Raw genomic sequence first — 25,742 nt, 5'->3', positions numbered from 1 at the left:
AATCTAAAGATCTGCTTTCATTGCAACTTGGACAAGATCATGTAGACTGCCTTTACAGACCATGGAGAGACAAACGTGCATATACACAGCTTCAGATAGTTAAGGTTTAGAAGTAGTACACTGCACTTGGGGGAGGTGCCTAGTGTCTTCTGACCAGATGAACCGGACTCCAGGATTAGCTAGATGACACAAATACATCTTTGAATAAATTTGGAAGGTACTGCTCCTAGAATGTTTTGCAGCATTCATTCAAGAATTCCTGCTAAAGTGAAGACTTCCATTGATAAACTCTTTTGTGTAAAATGTCCAGAAGTTAATTCCTGAGGCTAAGTTAGCACTGACTAACTGGTGTTAATTTCACTGAGTATGAAATTTGTCCAGACATCTGGCTTAATAGAGGAGAGTAGTTGCTTTGGCATGTAGACTCCACACACTTTAAGTTGGATGGTATATATACACTCTTTCCCGAGTGTATATCAGTCAAAGAAAGAGGATTGCAACAACTTCCATTTTGAAGTGAACTTGCCTTCCATTTTCAAATGATCTGTTGAAAAGGTGACAGTAGTGCACATGCTAAAGTAGTAGGTTAAATTATCTGTAATGACTCAGTTTGGCTCAATTGGCATTAGAGGGCAGGAAGATCCTGGAATGATCCGTACAACCTCGGTTTCCTAGGTGCTCCCATCAGGAGTGTATCACGGTTTCACCAGGTCTAAGTGCCTGGCTTCCATCTACTCAATCATGAACACCCCTGAGAAGGAAGGATAGCTGAGTCTTCTGGTATGGAGAAGGAGCACAGCTGTGACACTGGAAGGTTAGAGATTAAGGGACTCTGTGAAGTGCCTCCACCCTCACGTATACTGACTTGGGAATGGAAGTACACGTGTGTTGTACTGGAACCGTTTTTGTGTAAGATGCTATAATGAAGACATTTCCTGAGAGATGACAAAATGTAACTGGATTGGTTACAAAGAAAAGTTGAAAGCTGATTTTCAGTTCTTAAGATAGCAAAAAGAAAAATGAAAGCAAATTTTCTGACCCTAGACTAAATAGGATTTTTGTTTTGGAAGAGATTGTGTGTATTTTCTTTTAAATTATGTTTTTGACATTTTTCTTACTAAGCAAATCACACTCTGTTTAAATGGAGCTAAATATACAAAATAGAGAAGACCTATGCATAAGCAGAATTATAGTGAGCCATTATTTTTTTTTCCAGAAGATTTCTCTAATTTGCAATTTTTTGAATAGTCCACATAAAGCAATTTTCAAAGATGTCACCATGAGTAATAAATTTATTATATTTGAGATAGACATTTAAGTACAGCTGTAATAATAATACTGATATTATTATAAAGTGGAATGATGCCACGTTAAACACTTTGAAGCAGGCAGTTGTGAACCCATCTGCAGAGATGTATTCATAACCAGTAATATTTAAAAAATATTTTATTAGCTCTTACAAGTCTTATCTGAGACCTAAATTTGGATTTTGCTAATGTATCCTAGAAACTCTTCTTTCAACAAAATGTCTAGTTGTCTTTTGATTCTTAATGTTATTGTGGACTTAACTACAACCTGCAACTGAATTATTTGCTTTAATTTTATGCTTTATGAGAATTCCAGCCTTTTACAATTTATGAATTTTTTTCCTTACAGTTTCATTTAATAGGCCCTTGCTTTCTGTCCTGAAAAAGTTTTTCATCTACTTTTTCTATGTATCTTTCATAGCTTTATTAATTTTTGTTCTTCATTATTCATCTCAAATTTAAACGATCTCTCCTTTTCATCTGTGTTTCTGCAGATGGAAGTTTTGTAGATTCTGTACTGTTTAAGTGAACCTAATGGGGTGGGAGTGTCACGGTGAATATTTATGACCTTGTGGCAACTGTCTCTGTGGAACTGTGACAGTTTCCTCAAAAAATGGGGAGAGCAAGTACATGAATAGTTTTGGGTTTTTTTCCCCACATTTTTTCAGCATAATTTTTGCCCATTCATCCTCCCCAGTCTCCCTTCCATTTGTTGGTTATACAAAGCTTTGATTTGATCCTATTAGGTTGTACCTGTAATACGCTTTGTGTATGTTAGAATGAGTCATAACAATAGTATCTCTTGTTTGTTGCAATAAAAATACCCCAATACTCATGCTTAGTTGTTTTCACGATTAATTGTGGTCTCTGAATGGAAGAAAAGATGGTATTTGCAGACATAAGTTGAGCAGTATTATTATTGCAAGAAGTGGGATGTGGGAAGGGTTATAAAGATTCTTTGAAATCAGTGAATTTGTTCTTTTGTCATTTTTAACAAAACATGTCTGTTTATATTGTTATTGCCTACAAGTTCTAATTTTAGAAAGACCAGGTTTCTAATTTGCTAGATATGACATGCATATAAAGAAATATCCTCTTCCTGTAGGAGTGTGTGCAGTCTAAATATACAAAAACGACATGGGTTGAAAATAAGGTTTTACAGTTGTAGCATTTTCTTTAAACACAGTTTATTTCCTCTGTTCTTTATCCCCTGTGTCCCCATTGAAAGAATGTTTCTTAAAAAACAGCTTACAAGGAAAGTTGTAATGAAATGTTAGTTCACTTCAAAAAAATAGTGAATATTGGTTAAATGAAGAAACCACAACCATAACTGAACAGACAGCATATGAAGGCAGACACTCGTATGTGCGTCATACTCAGTCATCCGCTGTGTTGAGTAAACTGGGCTGTGTAATTCAAAGGAGAGCCCTTCTCAGATTTTTGTTACTCATGTACCACCTGGGACTCATGCTCAGGGGACAGTGGGGAATTTCAACACTTTTCTAAAGCCAACAGTTCCAAAAATTGCAACTGTAGGGCACTTGATCTAAAAACAGATTTGTACCTGCTATTAATTGGATCCAGGGGTGGACTTCACAGCATGCAGCAGAAAGGGAAAATTTTATCTTTGCATCGCAAACGTAATGAAACTCTTGACCCAGTGCCACTAATAGATGTGGCTTAGTTGACACAGTCTCTTAGGTTTTTTAAGCTACTAGGACAGTAACATTTCAAGGCTGTGAAAAGTATTTCATTGTTAGCTGGGTAATAGGAGAGAACAGAGCTGCCTCATTCACTGCTTTGTGTCTTGTAGACACCAGCTTTTAAGTCTTTCTGGTAAATGCACGTTACTGTATTGTTATTATAGGTCTTATTCTCTGTTGTGTCACTTCAGTTTTCCGTCGTATCAGTGAGGGAAAATCATCTAGCGAGGAGTAATTTTTTTAACTGCATTTTCTATCTGAAATGAGAATTTCAGTGGGATAAGAGAGCTATGAGTTTTCAGTTAGGTTGGTTTAAGTTTACTGCTTGTGCTGGAAAAAGCCAGTGGGATGAGATTTAGGTGATTAAAATATCTTGTTAGGCAGCTGAGGAATATTGGAGGAGGTGAGCAAGAGCCAACTAGGAGAAAGTTCTACAATCTATTTATGAGACAGAATGTTATTTTAAGGCAAATGATCCTTAAAATACTAAAATCTACAAAGTGTTTTTCAATGGATGATATTAGAAAAAGTGGTAATCAGAACAAGATGTGCTTCATTAGTTTTTGTGAATATTTAAAGGTGCAGGCTTTGTTCAAGGTGCTTTGAGACTCATCCTTCTGGGAAACATGGAAATGTTATATATGCATCCTTTCCTGAATGAATTTAACAATACTTTCCCCAACTAATGTTTGGCTGAAATGGAGATGTTGCTAACTTTAGCAAATGTTCAGTTTCCACTTCAAAAAAATTTTTTTTCTTTTTTTAGATTTCTTTTATTTTGACCTGAACTGGTTCATTGCTGTCATGAAACGTTTGATACCTAATGTGTCTTTTTTACGGTAAGACCAAAATTTCACTGAATTCTGTTTGGAAAAAAAAAAAACCAAACAAGGACAAATCAAAAGAAAATCTTTCAAAGATATTCAGTGTAGATTAAATCCATCAGTAAGTGAAAAGGATACAGTTTTCAAATACCATTGTAGTGGATTTTACAAGGAATTTGGTGCCAAATCGCCTTTGAAATTTAGCAGGCACAAGGCTTCTGACTTATTTAGAATCTTCAGGAAATCGAAAGCCTAATCCCAGTTTTGGGCACTAAGTAAGTAGTACCCAAAGTGGAGCATCTTTAGGTGCAGAATTCAGAAATGCTCTCAGGAAAGGGCTGAATTTATTGTTTGTGAGTTCCTTTTTTACTTTGCAGCTAGCATTTGTTTCTAATGTGCCTATTAAACTGACAGAGTATAGTCTAATAGTGATAGTATCCAAAACCTTTATTCATTTTCCCCAGTTCTTTCCATTTTGACATTTTTTTCAGTTGCTTTATAACTTTTTGTTTTGTTTTTGTTACTTTGAAGTAAATACTTCTAAATATCTGTTGGATTTCCCTACACAGTTTCAAATAGTTTTCCACTGGTACATTCAACGGTTTTAAAACATCACCAATGTATATGCCTAGTTACCAAAACCAATATTTTTGTGCATTGAAGAAATGGGTTTTCCACACACATTAGCTGGAGTTCGTGTAATATGGTCTGATATCTGCATATAGTGGCTGCTTTGAGATGGATGTCATCCTTGTGGTTTTGCCACACTGAGTACCTTCATGATAATGAAGATATATTCCCTGCTTGCAATGTTTATTACTAGAAAATGTCTGTAAGCTTATGCTGTAAATGGTCTTGAAACGTGCAGCTTTTTGTAGTTTCCCACTGAAAAAAGTTTGGGGGGGGCACAGGGGAAGTTAAACTCAGAATTCAAATACAAATGACAATTTCCTGTTACATCATTTTCAATCCGTGTATTCACCCAGTGGCAGCGTGTTTTTAAGGGTGGACCTTTGCTGTGTAAGAAGCATGAGATGCTTGCGCCAAGGCTGTGATTTTGCTCATGTCTTCAATAGTTGCTTTTAAAGTTGGGAAGTGGAATGATTTCACATCTTGGAGGTGTTACAGGGTAATCCTAACTTTCAGAGCTGGGGTATCCGTGTTGCTCAGAGAATGAGAAATAAAGACTTGCAATCTGAACTAGCATGTACAAGCGATTAACGTACTTAGAAGTCCTACAATAAAACAAGCTAATACTCTCTCTGATTAGCTTGTGGAGATGCAATATGCCTTGTAAATGTCCAGTTTCCAAGTTGCTGTTTAGCCCTGATAGTATGATGTTGAGAATCACACGAGCTATTGGAAAGCAATCTTATTTTCATAAAGCTGAGCTTTATAAAGGTGGGTTTTCTTTTGCAGAATATAAATGGTGCATGAACTGTAGCCAGTGTTTGGAAGTCACTCTTACACTGCATTTTGAAGAACTATGAAATTCAGGCTTGTGTGTGTGTGTGTGTATATATATATATATATAAAAAAATATATATGTTCTGTATATGTTGTCTTCTTACGCTGACTTCTGAACAGGGATGAATTTTACCCTGTAGTGAACACACATGAAGAAAACTGTTGTAAGAGTTAAGTGTCTTCTGTCCCTTTCTAGCTATTGATTATATACTGATCAGAGGCTTTAAAGGTTTTTATAAATGTTATTTGACAGCCCAGATTCCTAGAGAATCTTAGAACTGTTCTGCTGTAAAATGTATGTGATAATTGCTAATGTGATAAGATACTGATGTGAAGAAACTGTTAGCTTTATGGCACAGGGTGGGGGTGGGGTGGGTAGTAAATCTTACTTCAATGCTGAGAATGAATTTATTAGCCGTTTTTAAGCAGAAGATTGACAATTCTGACCCTTCATTAATTTAGGCTCTTAACAACCCCTTCTGACTCTTAAAAAAGGCAGTTATTAAGTGAGAAAAACAAGAAAAAACTTATTTGTGTCTGAAAATATTCTTGGGAAGGATGACTTCAGAAAGTGTACTGGAAAGCAATTGTAAATTTTTCCTGATTGTTGTTGATGATATAGGCAAATGATGAAAAATTGTGCTCACCAAAGGTAAAATAGGTGTGCGGAGAAGCTTGACACTCTGAAGCGCTTCATGGAGCTTAAAGGAACTGTACTAGTATTGGGTCTTCTCAGGCTGGATTTTCTTCCAGTGCTTAAGTATTGGTGTGATTATAGAGCAAAGTGCTTTTCGTCGTATCCTCACATAGCACAGGAATTCACTATAAAACTTACTACTTTTATGTGGTATTGAAGAGAATTCAGTTTTTTACTGAAGCTTGAAAGAACTGATAAATGTGATAGCACATTACATGTAATCTTATCTTCCAAAGCAAAGCATCCAGGCAGAGGTAAGATAAAAGTATAATAAAATTAGTCTTGTAATGTTTAGAAAGCTGGTAATGGGTAACACAAAGAAATACATGACTTGAATCTGTGGTAGAGTTGCATTAATTGGGAATGAATATTTAGGGTACATAATCTGCAGAAATCATAGAGAGAGTTGCAATGATTTGCCTGGGTGTTTATGTCGAAAGGTGCTTTTCCTTTAGGAAATAATTCTATTGTCCATCTTCTCCTGCCTGTCCCCCATCTGAGTTACCACTGGTAGATGCCTAGTTCTATGGAAAAGCAACAAACAAAACAAATCCCTGCAAAGGTCTCAATTTCCTGATCGATAAGCACCATGTAAAAACCTGAGTAATTCTTATTTCAGTGCTCCTTTCCAAAAATATTCAGGGGTTTGATAGTAACCATTGGATCCTTCAGAACCAGAGCTTGAGTGATTTGTTTTCTGTATCTGGGTCCACTACAATTTAAAAGGAGAGCGCTGTATTGTGTTAGTAAACTTAAAGTTAGTATGGCAGTGTCCATCTAATTGTAATAACTAATTACAGGATTGGGTAAGCATCATAACAACAAATTGTATTTGATTAGAAATTAATATCTTTGTAAGAGTTATGTGGCTCTGCTTTTGGTATACTTCCACAGCTTTTCGGTGGAATTATAAACTTAATCTATTATTTTTTGTCTTGTAATTTAATAACACTTTGAAATTCTCTTTAGAAAATAAAGAGGCATGAAGAAGAAAAGGCTTGTGTATGTGTAGGAGAATGCTGTATCACACATTTCTAAACTTAATTATCTTTATTAATCAGAAATGTATTCTATGTTTGGTAAAGAAACAACCTTCTCTGATTTCATTAAGCTTCTCAGGCATGTAGAGTTTTAGCCAGGGAACGTGCTTTGTTTTGAACTCAGTCAGTGACCCCTATAAAAATGTTTAATTAACTTTTTGCCAATGTCAATATAGTTCTATTACACCCAGAAGGCTTGATGAGCTCCCTCTGGTGGCTCATTTACATTGAAGTTCTGTTCTTTACTTAAGTATCTGTTTACTCAAGTGAACAAGGCTGCTGACCCCAGGTATCAGTCAGGCATCAGTTCCTTGTGGGCTTATGTTTTAATTGAAAAACATCAATAATTTTCTTACAGAATGAAACACCAGCATTTAAGTTCACAGCAGTTTCAATTTGTTAGCAAAATAAAGAAAGAGGTACTGGGTAACTAAGCAAAACCCCCCTGAATTACTTCCTTCTAAGTCTAAATCGCATAATAGGTGGGTGGCAGTAATTTAGGAGTGGCACCCACTTACAATAGTGCTTGCCCTTAAACTTAGGACATATTTGGATGTTAAAGACAATTATTCAAGAATGTGAAGTGTGTGTTTTTAAAAGAGTTTAATCCTGTAGCTGAACTACAATTTGAGTTAAAATGAATCTTGGTATCAGAATTCATTTCAGCTATTTCGTAGCATTAAAGAGAAGCATAACACACCTCACTTATCTATAGTCGTCTTAAAATTATGAAGCCAGGAGACTTTGTGGGTCAAAACCACCAGCAAGTGTAAAGTGAATTCACCACCTCTGTAATGTTAGTTTCCACAGATCCTTTCAAACTACATGCTGTTGTAATTTAATGGGATCCTTATCATACTGGCAATGAACCGTCCTCCCTGTGAAGCAGTGGGAGAAGTTTCAAAGCCAAACAACATGCAGACTGGGCTTAAGGTTAAAAACTTGGTTCAGTATAGATTTCTTTTATTAAGCTATTTTCAATAAAGTTGATTACAGAATAGAATATTAAAAAATTAGAGGAACTGTAGTTCTGGGAATATGAATATTTAGCCAAAGATAAAATTCTGCCCAGGTATTTCTGAAGGAATAGAGGAGGAAGGGGTCACAGCAGATGAGGAGGGAAATAGCAGTATTTCAAGCTTATAAGATAGAGATGTAAAATAAAGGGAAAAATACAGTATAATCAGCAATAGACACCTGTAGGAAGTTGAGAAGAAATATATTATAAAAAATGTTTTGAATGAATATTCATTTGCATTTTTTAATTAATATCTTGCATTTCTTTATGTCCTTTAAACATGCTGGCAGCTGAGATTCCAGCAGCTGAGATTCACAAAGCAAATAATGCTTAGCAAACATGCAAAATCTCTAAAAGTAGACTATTCACACAGATGGACCTGGTTGTAAGATTTTATTTGTGATCACAAATTGTGCATCTGTCTTCATTCTTTGTCAAATAATGATCGAGAGCACAGTTCATAGTATAATCTCCAATATACTGTGCACCTGAATATCTGCATTAAAAACAAACAAACAGACTTGGTCTTCCAGTCTAATTATATGTAGCCAGTAACAGAAGCAGGTGGGATAGCAAATAATAATTTCCTGTCGTGCAGGTTTTTTAGAACAGTTTCCCACTGTGTCCAAGTTCAGCATCTCCTTGATGTCAGTGATCAGAACTTTGAGAAGTGAAAAGTCTAATTTTTGAGGAAATTAGTGGTATAGTTTGTTCAGGACTAAGAAGAATTGGAAATAACTTGCTTGGTGCACTGTGGGACTATGTTTACATTTTTCCAGCTGATGATAATTAGCATTTTCCAGTCATCCTTTGATTAAGCAACATGCTGATCCTTCTTATCAGTCTGTGCTTCTGGCTGCTACCCAACTTCTTTTTCCTGTTCTACCAGTGCGGTAACTGTGTTGCTTGTACTACTGAACTTCAGTCTGTTTCTCATGCTCTCATCTAGAAGATTGTCCAGGTCTTCCTGCATTGTACCCTGACTCTCCTCTGTGTTGACTGGTAGTTTTGAATCTTGGCCAAGAACTTGAGTCTCCTCTTACCGAATAACACTGGAACTCTTTAAGATTGTTGGATTCAGGTTTCCAGCATTTAACCCAAAACTAAGCAGGATGGGAAATAATGGAAAATAATACTTTAGGTGGCAATGTCTTTATTTGACCTCTACTCTTTAGTACATTTACTAAGTTATTTTTTTCCTGTAGTAAACATAACCAAATAGGACAAGGGGAAATGGCTTTGAACTGAAAGAGGGTAGATTTAGAGTAGATGTAAGGAAGAAGTTCTTCACTGTGAGGGTGGTGAGGCACTGGAACAGGTTGCCCAGAGAAGCTGTGGATGCCCCATCCCTGGAAGTGTTCAAGGCCAGGTTGGATGGGGCTTTGAGCAACCTGGTCTAGTGGAAGGTGTCCCTGCCCATGGCAGGGGGGTTGGAACTAGGTGATCTTTAAGGTCCCTTCCAACCCAAACCATTCTATGCTTCTATGAAATAACTCGATAGCCATTTCCTGAACAACTAGACTTGTATTTGTGCTCTCAAGTAGCACATGAACAATAGCATTTTAATTTGGGGTTTGTATGCTGGTGGACACGTGCAGCTAGACAGTGTGGCATGCATATTGCTTCCAGCACTACGAAACCAGGAACATAATTTCATACAGTGTAATTTTATGAAACGATTCCACCTTTATATTGCGGAAGTTCATCATCAATGTTTGTAGGCAGAGTGATGGTTGAGATGTTAGTGTTCATCATGAAGGTAGAACTACCTGAACTGGAGAGGTGATAGGACCTCTTAGAACTTGTGGGCATAGACAGAAGTTGGGTACTGCAAATTAGAATAAACATAGTAGGATCCTTGTTTGTGTAGTGAGTAGCTAAGTGTCACTGCAGTAAAAATAGTAGTTTCTTGAGTGGATGCTTTAATGCATAATTTCATTTCTTTTGTAGTGTAAATAGGTTAAATACATAGTCTGCCCATTCTGCGTAAAAGTTTGTCATTGACTTTTTCTGTTTGTTTTTATAAGATATAGCTACATTTAAATAAAAATTCCAAATTGCCTTTTTAACTTTTGAGAGAAATGGGCTGTTCAAGCCACTGGCAGTTTGTAGAACTTTGCAAGTCTTCCCTTGTCCCCTATTTCATGGGGACACTGTAGTGTGATAAGTGAGTAGTAGGCTTGGTTTAATTTAGATAAAATAAACTTAGTGCAAACAGTCTATTGAAGGCATCCATGAAAGTTTTCATGTTTAACAGTGGAAATCAAAAGTTGTTTTTAATTCTGCTATCTAGAAGATAATGAAAATAATTGGTTTTAACAACCAGGGGCCACATTTTATCCAATTTACCACTGTTCTGTCATTTCATATCTCACTTTCATCAAATCTAAGTTTCAGCTAGGTAAACTTTTATTTGATGTACCGGGCATATTTTAATTCAGTCTCAGCTATTACTTTTTAATTTTTTAACTTGCTTTTTGACTTGTACTCTTCCATGACCTTGGATTTTTAGGTATTCTAAAAATGCTTAGGCGGTATACCTGCACAGACTATGCAAGTGGCAAATAGGTTCATCCATGTTTGCACTGACTTCTATTTTAGCCTCTCTATAGAGGAAAAAGACCTGTGCTTAGTAATGCTGTTGATGAAATGATGTGTAATAATGTGCAATACCCTGTGAATGGCAACATAGAAAAAATATCCAAAGACATTAATTTGAAATTTTTAGTTGATTACTTCCTTAATACCTTTAATACACCCATATTCATATTACATTGCGTGGTACTTCTCAGCTTTTCAGTCAATTATGAAGCTAAAGGTGGGCAAAGGGGAAAGCTACCCCCCCCCCCCCGATCTAACATCATGATGGCTACATTAAAGTTTATATTGAACTCCATACAGCATTTAAAAAGTGACTTCTAATATGACATCCCACAGCCATTTGTTCTAATTTGTGAAGAAGGCAAATTCTATTCACCTCTTTTAAACAACTTTTAAGTTTTGCTTTTGCTGAGCACTTATTTCCACAACAGTTCTGCCTAAAACTCTTGCATTCCTGAGGCTCCTCTATTTGAAGCCAGCCCACAGTGCAGAACAGTGTTTAAGACATACTGGTCCAGATAGCAGAGAACAACAGGTTTTCCCATTCAGAGGAAAAGGTATCTGGAAACTGGTCCATGCTGCTTTGAAATATTTGTATTTGGCTAAAGATAACTTTCATATTTGCCCTAATTCCATGACTAACTTTGTACTGCAGTAGATTTAAACTGGTTTTTGTTTGTTTGTTTGTTTGTTTTTGTTTTGGTTTTAAACTGTGAGGGATGGGAGAAGATCTAAAGGAATTTTTCATTTATCTAAAAATTTTGTTTGATTCTAGTGTTGTGTAACTTGAGGATGCTGTGAAGCCCAAGGGATTGGTTAACATCAGTCTTTTTTGGTCTGCATTAGACAACTGCTAGCTGCATTTTTAATTTAGGTGTTAGAAGCTTCTGCTAGTTAAAGTGACTGTACTTCATCCCAGTTGATCATTATCTAGTACTGGTATCCACTTCCACAGCTGCTGTAGTGATTGGACTTGCTTCTCTGTGCCTAAGAAGTGAATGAAAGACAGGCTGAAAGTCACAACAGCTAGCCTGCATTAAATTTGCTAATATCGGTGAGATCTGTGTTTTCTTTTCTTTTTAACTCTCAAAACTTTATGTAAAAGAGTAACTGCTATTTTAAGGGAAAGAAAACCACATTAATTATTTGTAAGTGAAAGTGGGCTCCTTTCTGACTTTTGCTTCTTAGGATAACATACTAAATTTTATACTGATTGTCTGTGTGAAGACTGCTTTATTCTGAAATATCTGCAGAAAAGGGAAAGCTTGTGTTTAAAGGGAGTTACTGGAACATGTTTGTGTGTGAGCATGTGTAAACGAATAAAGGCCTCTGAATACATTGTGGTATGTAACCTTAATTTTTAGCTATGTGCTGATACATTTTTGATTAGCCTGACAGCAGAATTTCATTTAAAATTGTAAGCAGGATTCTTTTCTTTAGGACTTACCTATAAATTCTTTTGAAATCTGCCTCCTGACAATACCCTTTATTATTATTATTGTTTGTAGCTGTTACATGCTTTACCCTTTTGTAATTTTGTCATCAGTGCAGGTCAGAGGTGAGAGGCTCAGTTGCTTTGATGCACTTGTTAAATATCAGAGGGAAACGGAGTGGATCCTTTGCAGAAATTCTGGGTTACAGATGGCTTTGTGCTTTACGCAGGGATGTATCTAGCACTGCAGTGCATCTGAGTGCATCAATGGAATATTATCCAGTCCAGCCTCTTTTCATAAAAACACGTTGTTTTATTGTGTTCTTAAATAAAATTGTGATGAGAACAGATGAGGTGGTAGAGTTATTCTTTATCAATTTCTTATTAAGGAAATGAAGGTAATATAGATGCTGAGGGTAATATATAAAAGTGACTCTTGAGGAGACTGGTGGTATAGACTAGAGGTGAGGTAAGATGTTGTAGTATATAGGAAGCATGTTAACAGGTCTGAAAACATTTATGAGGGTGTAAAATCTCCCCAGTTAGATAGTAAAGGGAGCGTAGTATATACAGTGTATGTAACTTTTCTGTATTATTTTTGAGGACAGTGAAACTCATTCCTACATCTGGACACTATAGGCTATAGGTCTGTACCTTTTCGTACATTGTGCATTCATAGCCTATGTGTCTTTTTGACAAATAATGTGGAGTCCAAACTACCAACTTCTAAGCATTTTATGTCCACAATTTTTTTTTTTTTTAAATTCAATATATCTTTTGGCTTAAAGATCATATCATGGCTACAGTACATCTTACCTAAAGCTGATTTTATGCTGAGTAAAAAAGAATTAGAATTACCTGTTACTGGTAAAAGAAAGTGTTATTTATGCAGGGAAACTTATTATTATATTTTCTTCAATTCAAGAATCTTGCAAAAATTTGGGATTCTGTAAGTGATGGCAATAAGGCAGAGTGATTATATATAAGCTGCCAGTAAACTGGCAGTACATTAGTACAGTGTTTCCTTGTAGTTGTGTTACAAAAGGGGTTGTATCTCTGTTTTTCATTCTTTCATTGACCCTTACATCACCATGGTTGGACCATTAACCATAGCCGATCAGATTCTCTTCTTTCTTCAATGCAGTAGGCCCGTGTAAATGGGTATGGTGAGAAGATAATGTACTCCTTGTTAAGTGAAAATAAAAGCATTGTGTGTGTATGTAGGGTTAGAATTCTGATCCCTTTTTGTTGTCTGATTCTTATGGAAATGCTTCCAGGGGTGCTTTGCACAGTGAATGTACATTTCCTGAGTGTAAGAGACAACGTAGTACCCTTGGAGCTATGGGTGGAGGGAATAGATGAAGAGGTTGCATGTGTTGCAGGCTAGAGAAGAAACACACGGTATAGTCCACAGCTAGGGAGCAGACCAGGAAAATGGTTCCTTTTGTCTTGATTTCCTTCACGGTCACCAAGATATGTCTGGTACTGTTCGTAAAGTACGTACTGAGGGGAGAGTGTTGGGTGACTAAAAATTAAGTTGGATCCCTTGGCTTCTCTGAATTGGGATTAGTAGGGTTTTAAACCATAAGCAAAAAGGGGGGTACTTTGCTCTTCTGTAGTTACTTGCTTCAAGAACTGTGAATTATATTTCTGTAACTTAAATCAGTTACTAATGGCCCACCCAACACATAGCTGTCTTCTCTGACATGTCATTTTCACCCGTTCCAGGTCACCAATTCTCTTCTGTTGTCATCTCCTCAAGGCAGAAACCCCATCTAGCTGCTTTGCATGGCAGCTCCACACTTCACCAAGCAGCTGTCACGCTGTGCTTTGGGTGAGGCATGGCACTGAAATGATGACTCTTTGGGTGATACATTTTCCAAAATTAGCATTGTTTAAATAGAATATCCCAGGCTGATCACCATAGGGAATGAGTGGAAGTTACCATATTTTCTAACAAAGGGGTGTGTGGGGGGGTGTGTGTGTGTGTGTATGTATATCTATCTATCTATCTATAAAATTACTTTAATTACAACTTTGAAGTACTTCGGGACTCTGGGAACTAAAAACACATGTAAATTGAAATCAATAGTTTCGTTGTTTCTGCAGGATGTGCTCTGATGTTGTACTGCTGTTCTGAGATCGTAGGTGTATTAACACTTATGCAAAAGCTTTACATTTTATAATTCTATATATTAAACTTGAAAAAACAAAGAGGGAACACTAAACTAAAGTGTGGGACAGAAAAATTATCCCAACCCCACCTCTGCCACTGACTTTTACGGTGTGCTTTTGTATATGTCCCGTATCTTACAACATCCTTCTTACCACGAAGCAGTGGTGCTCTCCATATTTCTACGTATAGCAGTGTGAAGCTTGATCGTTTTGCAATTTGCTTTAGCACTCAGTCTGGGAAGAGCCATGTTCAGCAGATGTACAGTGAGGGCAATCACATGGTAATTTGAAGTCTCCACATGGTGAAGAAGTGTAATTAGCGAAACAGTTAAGCAGAATGCAAGCATGAACGTACTTAATGGTAAAGTATGCCCCTTGCTTTGGACTAGGTTTTTTTATTATATGCTTTTTAATGGCATAGGTTCGCCGTGGGGGAAAAAGGGGCCACAAGACTTCATCATTTTAAAAAGAACTAAGCACATCACACCCTTTAAGGTCTTTATTCTGGCTAAGACAGACATAGATGGGATTAAAGAGATTACTGGTTAACCTAGAAATCTCTGACTTGAATCTCAAGTTCAGACAATTTAAAATGCAGTATTATTGGCACAGTATCAAAAGGCAGGTTGACTTTTTGAAGCTTAACTAGACATGGAAACACACACTACAGAAAAACTCCATTTTAATACCTCAAAACCCCTAGTTTTTTATCGGTGTTTTTATCAAAGAGGTAAGTGATTATCATGACAAAGCAGAGCCAGGTTTAGGGTTTTTTAATCTGGTTGTTCCTCAGAGGAAGGAAAAGAGTTTGTCTGTAGCTTTAAAACTTTCTGTTAAACTAATAACAATTTCCTTTACATAATAGTATAGTTTGAGGTTAGCAGTTAAACTTTACCAGTCTGGTATATGACATTTCTTGTCTTTGAATACTCCTAGAATAAATTTTTGTATTACAGCTGTCTTGGTAAGAAGGAGCTTGTCTTTTTTTCCTGATTTATATTCAAAAGTCAGAAAAATCTCCCTGTGTACATTGGAAGCTGTTTAAACTTACATGCAAACTCATTTTGAAATATCAGAGTAAAGATGGAATAAGCATGTAAAATACAGCTAAAAATGTGTAAAGGAACTGTGTAAATGGCAATAGACTTGATTTTATTCTTTGTAAATCTATTTCATGACTATGGATATATATAAAATATATATAATAAATACATAAATATAAAAATGTGCACACATACACATGTGTCTTGCAGTATCTGTAAACTCCTAGTACAGATTATGATTCTTTGTTAATACATTTGATAAACCCTTATATTAGAGTGTGTCAGTATACCTTGGTTTAAACCAATGATGTAAAACTGGGGTGGCAGTATGAACCAGATCCCAATTTATCTCTGGCTAGACTTCTGCAACCTCTGTTAACTCAGACTGAGAAATAGTAACTAAAGTAGTGGAGTAGTGAATCAACAGTATATTAAATCCTCCCCACATGGCTTTGTAAGAAAATCCAGGCTGTATATAATGCCATTATTTCTTGTTGGGATTCCAAGTGCAACTGTATACAGCTAGACATAAAAGTGATTTATTTCAAGGCCTGGGTAATACTTTTTTTTTTTTTTTTTTTAATTGACAACATATTAAAACATTGTTGGTGTTTGCTCTGGTTTTTTTTTTTCTGCTTTCATTCCTGTATTATTTATACAGTGCTAAGAATTTGAGTTCTGATCTAATTATTTCTTTACTATTTTTAATCAAAATTAGTTTTGCTTGCATTCTTAATATTTATCAAGAATAATAATTTTTTAAAAGAAGTATAAGTGTTAAGAGATTCCTTTCTTCAAATCCATTTTTGTAATACAGCACCTGGGACACTCGTCTATTGTTTTGCATTCTAGGGGGAGGGGAGAGGGTGGAACGGTTTTCCTGGCTGTTTTGCTTCTTGTAACTGAGAGAACTTGCTTCTGTGGGGTGGGAGAAGCTCACATCAATGACATTTTCAGAGTGCGTGTGACTACTGTAAAGACATGTGTGTATCTGCCTTTGGCTTGTCCTGCTGAGCTTGCTTCTGGTGCTATCTTGGGAAAAGAGAGTGCAGCAAAGAGTTAACTTTTTACTATCAACCTCAGAAAGGCACATTTGCAATCCCTCCCAGTCTTGTCTTCCTTTTTACACCTCATTCGCTCACGGCTGCTCTTTACTTCAAGGCAGATCCTTTGACCTAAGCAGATTATTGCAGACGCATGAAGGACACAGCAAGCTATCTGTGCTTTTAAAGGAGGAGATTTTGGCTCCAAAATAGGACACTAAGCTTTTCAGCCTGCTGCTGCTTTACCTAGTCAGCACGAGGTGGTGTCTCTGGGTGCTTAGTGGACTCCTGTGGAACCAGAGGGGAAACAGAAGCAGAAGTGGCAGCCGCTGCAAATGTGGGAGCCTGTGCCATTAGAGGGAAGCGATTGCTAATAAGGGCCTGCGAGACCCAGGTTTCCTTGGTTTCCATGACAGTTATTAGGTAACACAGAAATTGAATTGTCTCCCACAATGCTCTTGGGGGGTAGGGGGGCAAGGGAGTGCTCCGGGGATGCAGCAGAGGAGTTATGACTTGCAGCAACTCATCACTCTAAGCATGTGAAACTCTCTGGATTATTGTGCCTTACTTTGTTTGCTCTTTCTCAGTTGTGTTTGCAATTTGCTCTGCTTTACTTTTTTTTTTTTTTTTTTGATGGAAGACCCTGGCATATGCTACACGGTTTCTCAAATAATATTTTCCCCTTTTTATTTAGAGCTGAGCTTGGCAAAGCAAGGATATGAACAATTATAGAGGTGGGCTACTCAGGGGGAGTGAAGATATAAGGCATCCAAACAGGTATTGGCAACCTGCAGCACTGTAAAAATGCCCCTCCAACAGATTTCTGTAGTTCCAGCGCGGGAGACTGCCAGCAATGGGAGAAGTTCAATGGGCAGAAACAAAGAGAAGAGCAAGGAAGTCGAGGTAAGAGGAAGGTTTCGATTTGCTATGGTAGGATGAGTCTGCCTTTGGTAGCCAGTGGGTTTGGCTGCTCGGCAGGATGCGGCGTGCCGTAGCGTTACACAGTACACATGGGTGCAGCATGCTTTAGCACACTGAAGCAAGCTCCTGTGATAACATCTCAGCATTACAGAAAAAAGGAGTGTATTTGAAAAAAAAAAAAAAAAAAAAGATGAAGGAAGTTGCAAAGTGTGTTAGGGGGGTTTTAACATTTTTATTTAAATGCGTGCAGTCTGCTAGTACTGACAAACAGTCATTGTTCCTTATAAGCTGTCAAGTAGCAGTTTCTTTATAATAAGTTGGATGAAAAAGTAGTTTTAGTAAGATTCCTGTCTGTTTAAAAACAACAAAAATACCATGCTAAAGTCTGTCTTTCTAATATGCATGTGTTATTCATAGCAAATGTAGGCATGGGCTGTATAACTTATTCTTTATTATCATGTAAAAGGCATCAGTGTTTATTTTTTTTAGCCCTTGACGACTTACTTTCATTCATAAACATACGAAAGTGTTGTTCCATCAGTAAATATTGTACCCTGTTGTTTTCCAGTTAAGAAGAAACTGTAGGTTTATATTATATTAATGGTTAGAACAAAAAATACGGAAAATCTGTGTAATTTTAATGGTATTTTTACCTGTAGGAATCACTTTTGCTATGTATAGATTAAACATGCATTGTGCAAGACCAAAAAAAAAAGGCAAGCATTCCTTCTCATCCCAAAACATAAGTAGTCTATTTATAGATGTAGTAGTAAATGTACATAACATAGACATCTGCTTTTTATAGATGTGTTTGTTGTATCTGTGTTTCTCTGCTCCCTCTTGCTATATGGAAAATAAGGAGCTACTGGGAAAGCAAACATGATGTCTTTTAAGTATTGTGTAAGAGATTGTGTGACAAACTGCATCCCTAAAAGAAGTAGTGTTTTAACTTTCTTTTTGTGGTTTGTGTGACGTAGTTTTCAGAAAATTGTTAAGTTCAACAGATGATTGATGCTCATAGCATGTCTGTGTGATTGTGGAAAAGTATTGGTAAGCTTGCAGGCTTTTTTTTTTTTTTTTAAGATACCTTTTTTGCTCAATATTTGGCTTTGACAAGTTCACTGAATGTGATTATTCTGTTTTTTGTTTGAGCACCTGTGTATAAGCAGTGTCCTTCCCTGGAAGTAGTCTGCAGTTGCTTACTGGTAGCACTGTTGTCAGAGTTGATAACATCTAGAGATTTGTGTTCTAAAATGGAAAACTTTTGCTTTGGTTTGTTTTTATTCTTCCATTGATTGGTTAAAGATGAAGGTTCAGGTGGAAACTGTTCTTTGTATTAAGACTCAAGCTCTGAAAAGCAGAAGTGTATAGTGTTACCTAGCTTAAAATTGCTCTCTGGCATTCTTGTTTTAATTTGATCATCAGAGTTAGCTGAAGAATACATGCAACATTCACACAGAGGTCAGATAAGTGTAATAGTTAATTTAGGGGGGCAGGGGAGGTGTGGAGCTTCTGAATTGTAAGAATCATCTCATGTGCTTTTCTAGGTTTTTTTTTTTTTGTATAAGGGCTGGCTTGCATCATTTCAGCAAGACTCCAGTATCTCAGAAAACAGTCTTATCTTGAAAGTTGTGGAAAAGAGCAAAATGGCTGGGATAATTGAGTTCATGAAAGTTCTCTTCTAAAACGAATATAAAAAAAACCAAACCAACAACCAACCCCACAAAACTCCCAACCAAACTTAAAGTATATGCTGCTCATTGAAATGTAGTTGCCAAACTGCTCTCTGCTGGGCAGAGCCTAATCATCCTGCTCGAATATCTGCTCATCCCTTAAGGCTTGTGGCTGTGATTTATACAGCATAAAAACTCCCTAATGCTATTGATAGAGATCGTAGATCAAGTGGTAAAGACTGATGTTTTCCACATAATATCTACAGCTTATGTAAATTATGATGATGTTCAAGGGGTTTTTGTGGATGTAATTTGGGAGTAGCAAACCAGCCTTTTTATCGTCCAGACGGAGGTTGCTCAGGCTTATGTAGATGATCTTCTAGCCCTGCAATTCCTACACAGCATGGTCCTTACAAAGGGAAACTTCCTTGCCTGTACTCAGTGTTTCTGTCTGTTTTGATGAGGGTCTTCTGGGTGCATGGTATCCACTGATACTGTTCTGTGAGTACTTGCTTCCTTTGCCTTTCCATTAGCAGGCATTTTGAGGTGAAAGCTAAATAAAGTAGTTAAATGGGCTTCCTAGAACAGTGAGAGCATCAAGCTGGTTCTGGTTCAGGAGGACATGAAAAAATGAGATGTCTGCAAGGTCTTCCAGTTGCTAGGATAACAATTGTTAGGATTGTATGCCAAATTCTGTTATTGCTAGAGAATTTTATACAATGTCCTTACAACAGCATTAAAATTTATGAAGAAGAGTTCATATTTTGTCTAATTGCAGAGCTCACTGCAGTGAACTATTTCCAAGTTCACAGTGAATTACGTAAATCTGGCTGATTTAAGAACCTTAGTTGCATATGATTCATGATGCAACTCATTCTGTAATGCTTTTCTATGATTATAGATGCTCGTAGACATGCTTTATCTGAAGGTTTTAATATGTGTCTATGCACACTTACAGATGATCACCAAATATTGGTTTATTTTTAAGAATTCTATTAAGTGTAGTATTAATTATGAGCCACAAGTGCCCATAATAGATATCCAACCATTATTAGGAGTAGACGCATGATAACAATCGGTAGAGGAAGCTTTTTAAGGCAATCTTCCTATGCAGTACCCTTTGCAGGAGCAAAAACTTCAGTGTAGTCTGTTCCTGTAATTTAAGGGTGATTTGCCTCAATAATTAGCAGAAGTTGTAGCTAACAATGGATTTTGCATCAGTTTTAACTATAGAGCTTCTTTGAGTGTAGTCTAAAGACAAGGTAGTTTTTTTCCATAATGAAGCAATGAAAATGCTTAAGTATTGTATAACCTGTTGCAGCAGCTCTGCACTATATTTCTATATGCAGGTATAATCTTCCGCTAGTTTGTTTCACTGATTTTAGGAAGCCTTTAATGCTACTTGTTTTGCCCAAAACATTTACATGAACAAGCTGTCTTTCTTTCTTATTCTTTTAGTAATGCTGTTGGAAAAGATTGTTGTAGAAATGAAGACCAAAGTATAGAGTATAGGGTGCATTCACAACATGATGTGGACTTTTTTGATATTCAGTAGTTAATTCAGCTTTCTTCAATATTTTAGAAAGTTTACAGTGAAATCTGTAATTGTGTTTCTGTGATGGAGAACACTTGGGTGTCTGTTTTCAGAAGAGTTTGTTAATAGGACTGTTGTTCAAAGTGAATTAAGTCAGTAACCTAAAAATCAACTTATGTCATCAGGACTCCAAATCTGTTCAGTTTTTGAAAACATAGAATTCAGTGCCTTGAGACCAGTGCCATATTAATATATGTCCCCCATTTTATATGTATATAATATTTAAAGAGTTATGCTGGACTTCTGGTTGATTTTCTCTGCTGTGATAAAAAAGGCTAAAGAAATGTATATGACTCCTGAAAAATATGGTTGATAAAATGCCTGCTCTGGCTGATAATTTTATTATTTATTTGTGAACATACACTGTGAAGTTCATAAAGTAGCCTCTGTTTACATTGTCTTGTGTATGGGCATGGATTATTATTCTAACATGGGTTAAGTACAGAAAGAAATTTTCATACAGTAGAGAAAATTGGACAGAGCAACTGAGTGAAGCTTAGCAAAAATACTAACACTAACCTAGAGTTCGCAAGGGTCATAGAATAAACTGCCATGACTACTGTGGAAAAGCAAACTTGAATGTTGTATACTCAGCATGGTAGGAGTAAGTCATGATATGGCAGAGAAGATACTCCTCGCTGCCAAACTAAATATGTAGATGCGATACCTTTTCAGCTTAACCATTATTTTTCAAAATGTGGTACTGGAAAATGTACATGCTGCTTTAAAAGGATTAGCATAATGAACTCTTGTCCATGAGAAGCAAAAATTAGGTCTGTTCATCTGAATGTAATCATTTCAGAGGACAAGATATCTTAATAAAGAAAGCAGTGACAGGTATGAGTCAATCTTGATTTGGTTACCTTGCAAGAATTTTCATTAAAAGAAAAGAAAAAAAGGCCTTTGGAACTGTAATATGGCTTTTGGACAGATTCTATATGGTAGTATGACTTGCTTGTTATAGTGATGAGTCTTATGCCTGTTGAACCAAAACCAAACCCAATATCCTAAAGATCTTACAAAATTTGATATTGTCTAGTTACTATTAACAGGTAATGAATTTGTCATGTTATTGTTACTTTTTTTTTCTTAGTTTTGATTCTTTGCTCATAACTTAATGGTAAATGGTTTTCTACTTATGCCTACTATGTTTCTATAGTCTTAATATATTTTGTTGTTCTGGCAGAGGTGATGATGAATATCAGTTTCCTTCACAGAACTTTGTAGAACGTAATAAGATGCAAGGAGTAATTTTCTTTTTCTCCAACACATATGAAAAATAAGTGCTGCTACATTAGTTTTTGAATCTACCTGCTTAAATGTCTGTCTTTTTCCTGTCATATCCTCACCCCAATGTTTATTGTACTTTGGCATGAAATTTAGTTCTGCATACTGCACAGTTCTGTGCTGTGAAAGAAACACTGGACCTCTGTCAGTTCTTCAGCAGTGTTTTCATGTTCTGCCATCTCAAAGGCAGTAAGAGATCTGCAACTTTTGAGCCTTTAAAGGATATCAGGGAAATACTTGACATTTATGGAGAGAGTATGGTGGATTAGACTTGAACTTGGTGGTTTTGCTGTACAGTTTGTACCTTTAAAAAAGAAAAAGTTTAATGTGTTGCTCAAAATTATGTATGCTCATGTATTGTAAAGAGCATGCGTGTTTTTGTAAGCAGATCTTCCCTTCAAGTCAGAATTGAAAGTGAAACCTAATGTTATTTCAAATGCTACATTAGAGTAGCTACTAACATTTATTTTAAATGCCAGACTAGAGTTACTGCTAACATTTACCTTAAAGCTTGTAAATAGTTTAGGAGACATTGACTTGCTTTTTAAGGGAGGCGGCAGTAGCTGAATGTTCTTGATGGGAATGACTTGGTTTATGTTACCTCACTTGTTACTTGCTTGACTTTAAATAGATGTAATGATAGATGAAATACTTTTAAAGGCATATACTTTCTTGTGTGCTACAAAGAAAGTAGTGCTTATGCATTTCTATTAAATGATTTTCATGGCAGTTGTGAAGTACATACAGAGATATTTGATACTTGAAACATGTCTGTAATTAATGAAAAAAGATAAAGGTTTTACATGTCTGTTTATGTTGTTTTATTGCCTTACAAGCTTAAGTCAAGCAATGTCTTACATTTTTTTTTATTGTATTTATTTTTTTTTTTTATATGGGTGTGCTGGTTTCAGCTGGGATAGAGTTAATTGTCTTCCCAGTAGCTGGTACAGTGCTATGTTTTTGGGTTCAGTATGAGAAGAATGTTGATAAGGCACTGATGTTTTCAGTTGTTGCTGAGTAGTGTTTAGTCTAAAGTCAAGGATTTTTCAGCTTCTCATGCCCAGCCAGCAAGAAGACTGGAGGGGCACAAGAAGTTGGGAGGGGACACAGCCAGGACAGCTGACCCAAACTGGCCAAAGGGGTATTCCATACCATATGACATCATGCCCAGTATAAAAACTGGGAAGAGTGGGGGTGGGGGGATCGCCACTCAGGGACTAACTGGGCATCGATCAGCGGGTGGTGAGCAATTGCATTGTGCGTCACTTGTATATTCCAATTCTTTTATTATTGATATTAGCATTATTATTTTCTTCCTTTCTGTTCTATTAAACTGTTCTTCTCTCAATCCATGAGTTTTACTTTTGTTCTGATTTTCTCCCCCATCCCACTGGGTGGGGGCGAGTGAGCAAGCAGCTGCGTGGTGCTTAGTTGCTGGCTGGGGTTAAACCACAACAATGGGGAGGCACAATACTTAGTGTAGTTAAATTTGTTAGTGGCTTTGATCACTTTACCAAAAGGTGAAATTAGCATAACTCCTGATATGTGAAAATGTCACTTATACCAGTGCTAATAAAATAGCAGATATTTCTTCTCTGGATGGCTTGAGGCATGTGATGCAAGGCATAAAAGCCTTAGAATTCCAGGAAATTGATGAAATAATTATTCAGCCAGGTAGCAGATGTTTGTGGTTTTGTTGCTGATTATCTTAAATTCTCTTCTTAAACTTTTCTTAGGTGTAATTTAACAGATAAATAGTTATGGTCATTTATTACCTAACATACAGGTGGATTTTTTTTTTTTACAGGAAGTGTAAAGGTGTTTGTTTTCAAGTATAGCTGCCTGAAGAGAGTCATGTAATTGCTGTCTTTTTAGGAGATGTAACTCTTTCTTTATTCAGCAAGAGGTGTGGGGGTGGGAGAATGAGGAGGGGGAGCTCTAGCATATGAATCAGATTACTGATATACTTTGACACATATTGCTTTTCCTTCATAGTTTGTCTTAATGTAAAGCTCATGTTGGACATGATGTTACATACAATATATGACAAAATCTCCAATCCTGTATATTGTCAATATTGTATGGTATTTGTCAAAAGACATGGGAGGTTATTCTTCTTTTCTTGACACGACCACAGGTTGGAGTTCTATGCTATGTTTGCATGGAAATCCACCTGTATCTGCAGTTATAAGATACTTACTGCTTCCTGGTGAAGTTTTTCTGTAATTTTGTGGTGATAGATTGCTGTTGTGTTTAGTGTCTGAGGTGTTCCCAACGTATAGCTGTAAGTCAGTTTGTGGTGTGCTTAGTATTCTTAAATATTCTTTAGAAAGTTAAGTTCTTTATCAGTAAGTCTTCTGACTCCTGTTTGGGAACTGTTATTATTTTGGTCTGCCATGTGATTCTTATGACAGGCAATTTCATGGAAGTGAGAGAAAGGGGAAGTGTTACCTAATACAGGCTAGGGTTGTTCTAATAATTTTGGATCCTTGTTTCTTTTTCCTATTCCTGTGAATAAAAAACATTACTCTGCTACCAGTAAGAAAATAAGAGATAGCTTGCTGTGCTTTTATTAGCATGCTGTAGGATAATGCTAATTCTTTACAGGCTGCTTTTACTGATAAGATTTCATAAAGGCTACTGGCTGCATAGTATGATTGTCAGGCTTTTTATGAGAAGAAGACATAAAAACGTATTTCACCAACTCGAGTTGCTGTGTATTGACTATGCGTCAAATACCAGTATTGATTTTAAAATTGGCCTTTTCACTGGTAAAGGATTTGAAGCTTAAGATTCCATATCTCAGTAGCCTCCTTTCTCTTTATGTTTCTAGCCAATGCTTACAATCTGCTGGTGCACGTCTTCTGATGCTGCTGAAGTTTGACTACAAGTCTCATGAAGAAAGCTTTTATAATTCCTTTTATCTCTGGAATTCCCAGTTCCAGTAAATTGAAAGTTTGGGCTTGTGTGTGTATTTTCTCTCTCCTACTGTAAGATGGTTCTGAGTTTAAAATATTAGGCTTCAGATTTCATTTAATTTCATTTCGTTTGGATTTCCTTCTGATGTTAGTGTGAGATTTTACAGAAGCAGCATTGCCATATTAAAAAGTAAATCTTTCCTGCTAAATCGTGTTTTTTAAAAACAAAAGCAAAACCCCAGCAAACCAAAACCACACACAAAAAAATTTCCATCTTTTTAAATTAGTGGTTGTTTGTCTTGTCTTCAGCTATAACCTTTCATGGCTTACTTAGTTTCGTGACTGACTTAGCTGCTGAATTAGATTGAAGCAGTGGCTGGAATTGAGACAGTTTCCAGAATGTATTGTAGTGCCTAAACCTGGTAGCTGAATGGGGTTGATCTGGAACTGGAAACAATTCAGGAAGCTGAAAAACTGGTTATTTGCTCTGGCCGCCTTTCACACTGACTTCCATTATGAACAGTGCTCTGTGAACTGTTCTCTCTGTTGCAGATGCTTTTCTTCTGGGGGGTGACATGTTGCAAATACAGTTCAAATGAAGGTTATCTAAAGCAGAACTTTGTCATCTGCAAAGCCTGTGTTCCAAGACTCATTTTAGAGAAGTACTCTCAAATTTAGGTACCATTTAGAAAGCAGCTTCCATAGTCACATATAGTCTGCCAAATCTTGTTCTGGTTAAAAACAACTCTCAGGCATTGAAATCTGGTTGATTGCAACTATTCGATTAGTTAAGGAACAACATCACAGAGGCTCAAATTGCTTGAGTGTACTGCCAGCTTTGCAAAAGTTGTGATGCTAGCCCTGTAGGTGTATCCAGTTTTGTCTGAATCAAGGTATCCAAACAAAAAAAAATTAAAGGAAAAAAGCCCATGTATTCAGGTACATAGTCAGCCCACACATAGAATTATATAAAAGTAATATTTACAATAATATTTAATC

The 25,742-nt window shown here is 36.5% G+C and overlaps 1 protein-coding gene across 9 annotated transcripts in view; it reads left to right on the top strand.

Annotated features, from left to right (window-relative positions):
• Positions 1-25,742, top strand: part of MARCHF1 (membrane associated ring-CH-type finger 1) — a 261,023-nt gene that overhangs the window by 91,970 nt on the left and 143,311 nt on the right. The window contains exons 1-2 of one of the 9 annotated variants that reach the window (XM_052778444.1): positions 16,592-16,773; positions 17,045-17,253. The exons of 5 other annotated variants lie outside the window; for them this stretch is intronic. In XM_052778444.1, coding sequence (XP_052634404.1) covers positions 17,155-17,253 — 99 coding nt within the window. In that variant the 5' untranslated portion in view covers positions 16,592-16,773; positions 17,045-17,154. Of the gene's footprint in view, positions 1-16,591; positions 16,774-17,044; positions 17,254-25,742 lie in introns of those variants that run through there. 3 more of the 9 variants (XM_052778467.1, XM_052778451.1, XM_052778434.1) reach the window with 3 other exon arrangements.

This window comes from Harpia harpyja, chromosome 2 (genome assembly GCF_026419915.1).
Source record: "Harpia harpyja isolate bHarHar1 chromosome 2, bHarHar1 primary haplotype, whole genome shotgun sequence".
NCBI classification, from domain to species: Eukaryota; Metazoa; Chordata; class Aves; order Accipitriformes; family Accipitridae; genus Harpia; species Harpia harpyja.
This window is presented reverse-complemented; position numbering and strand designations above follow the sequence as displayed.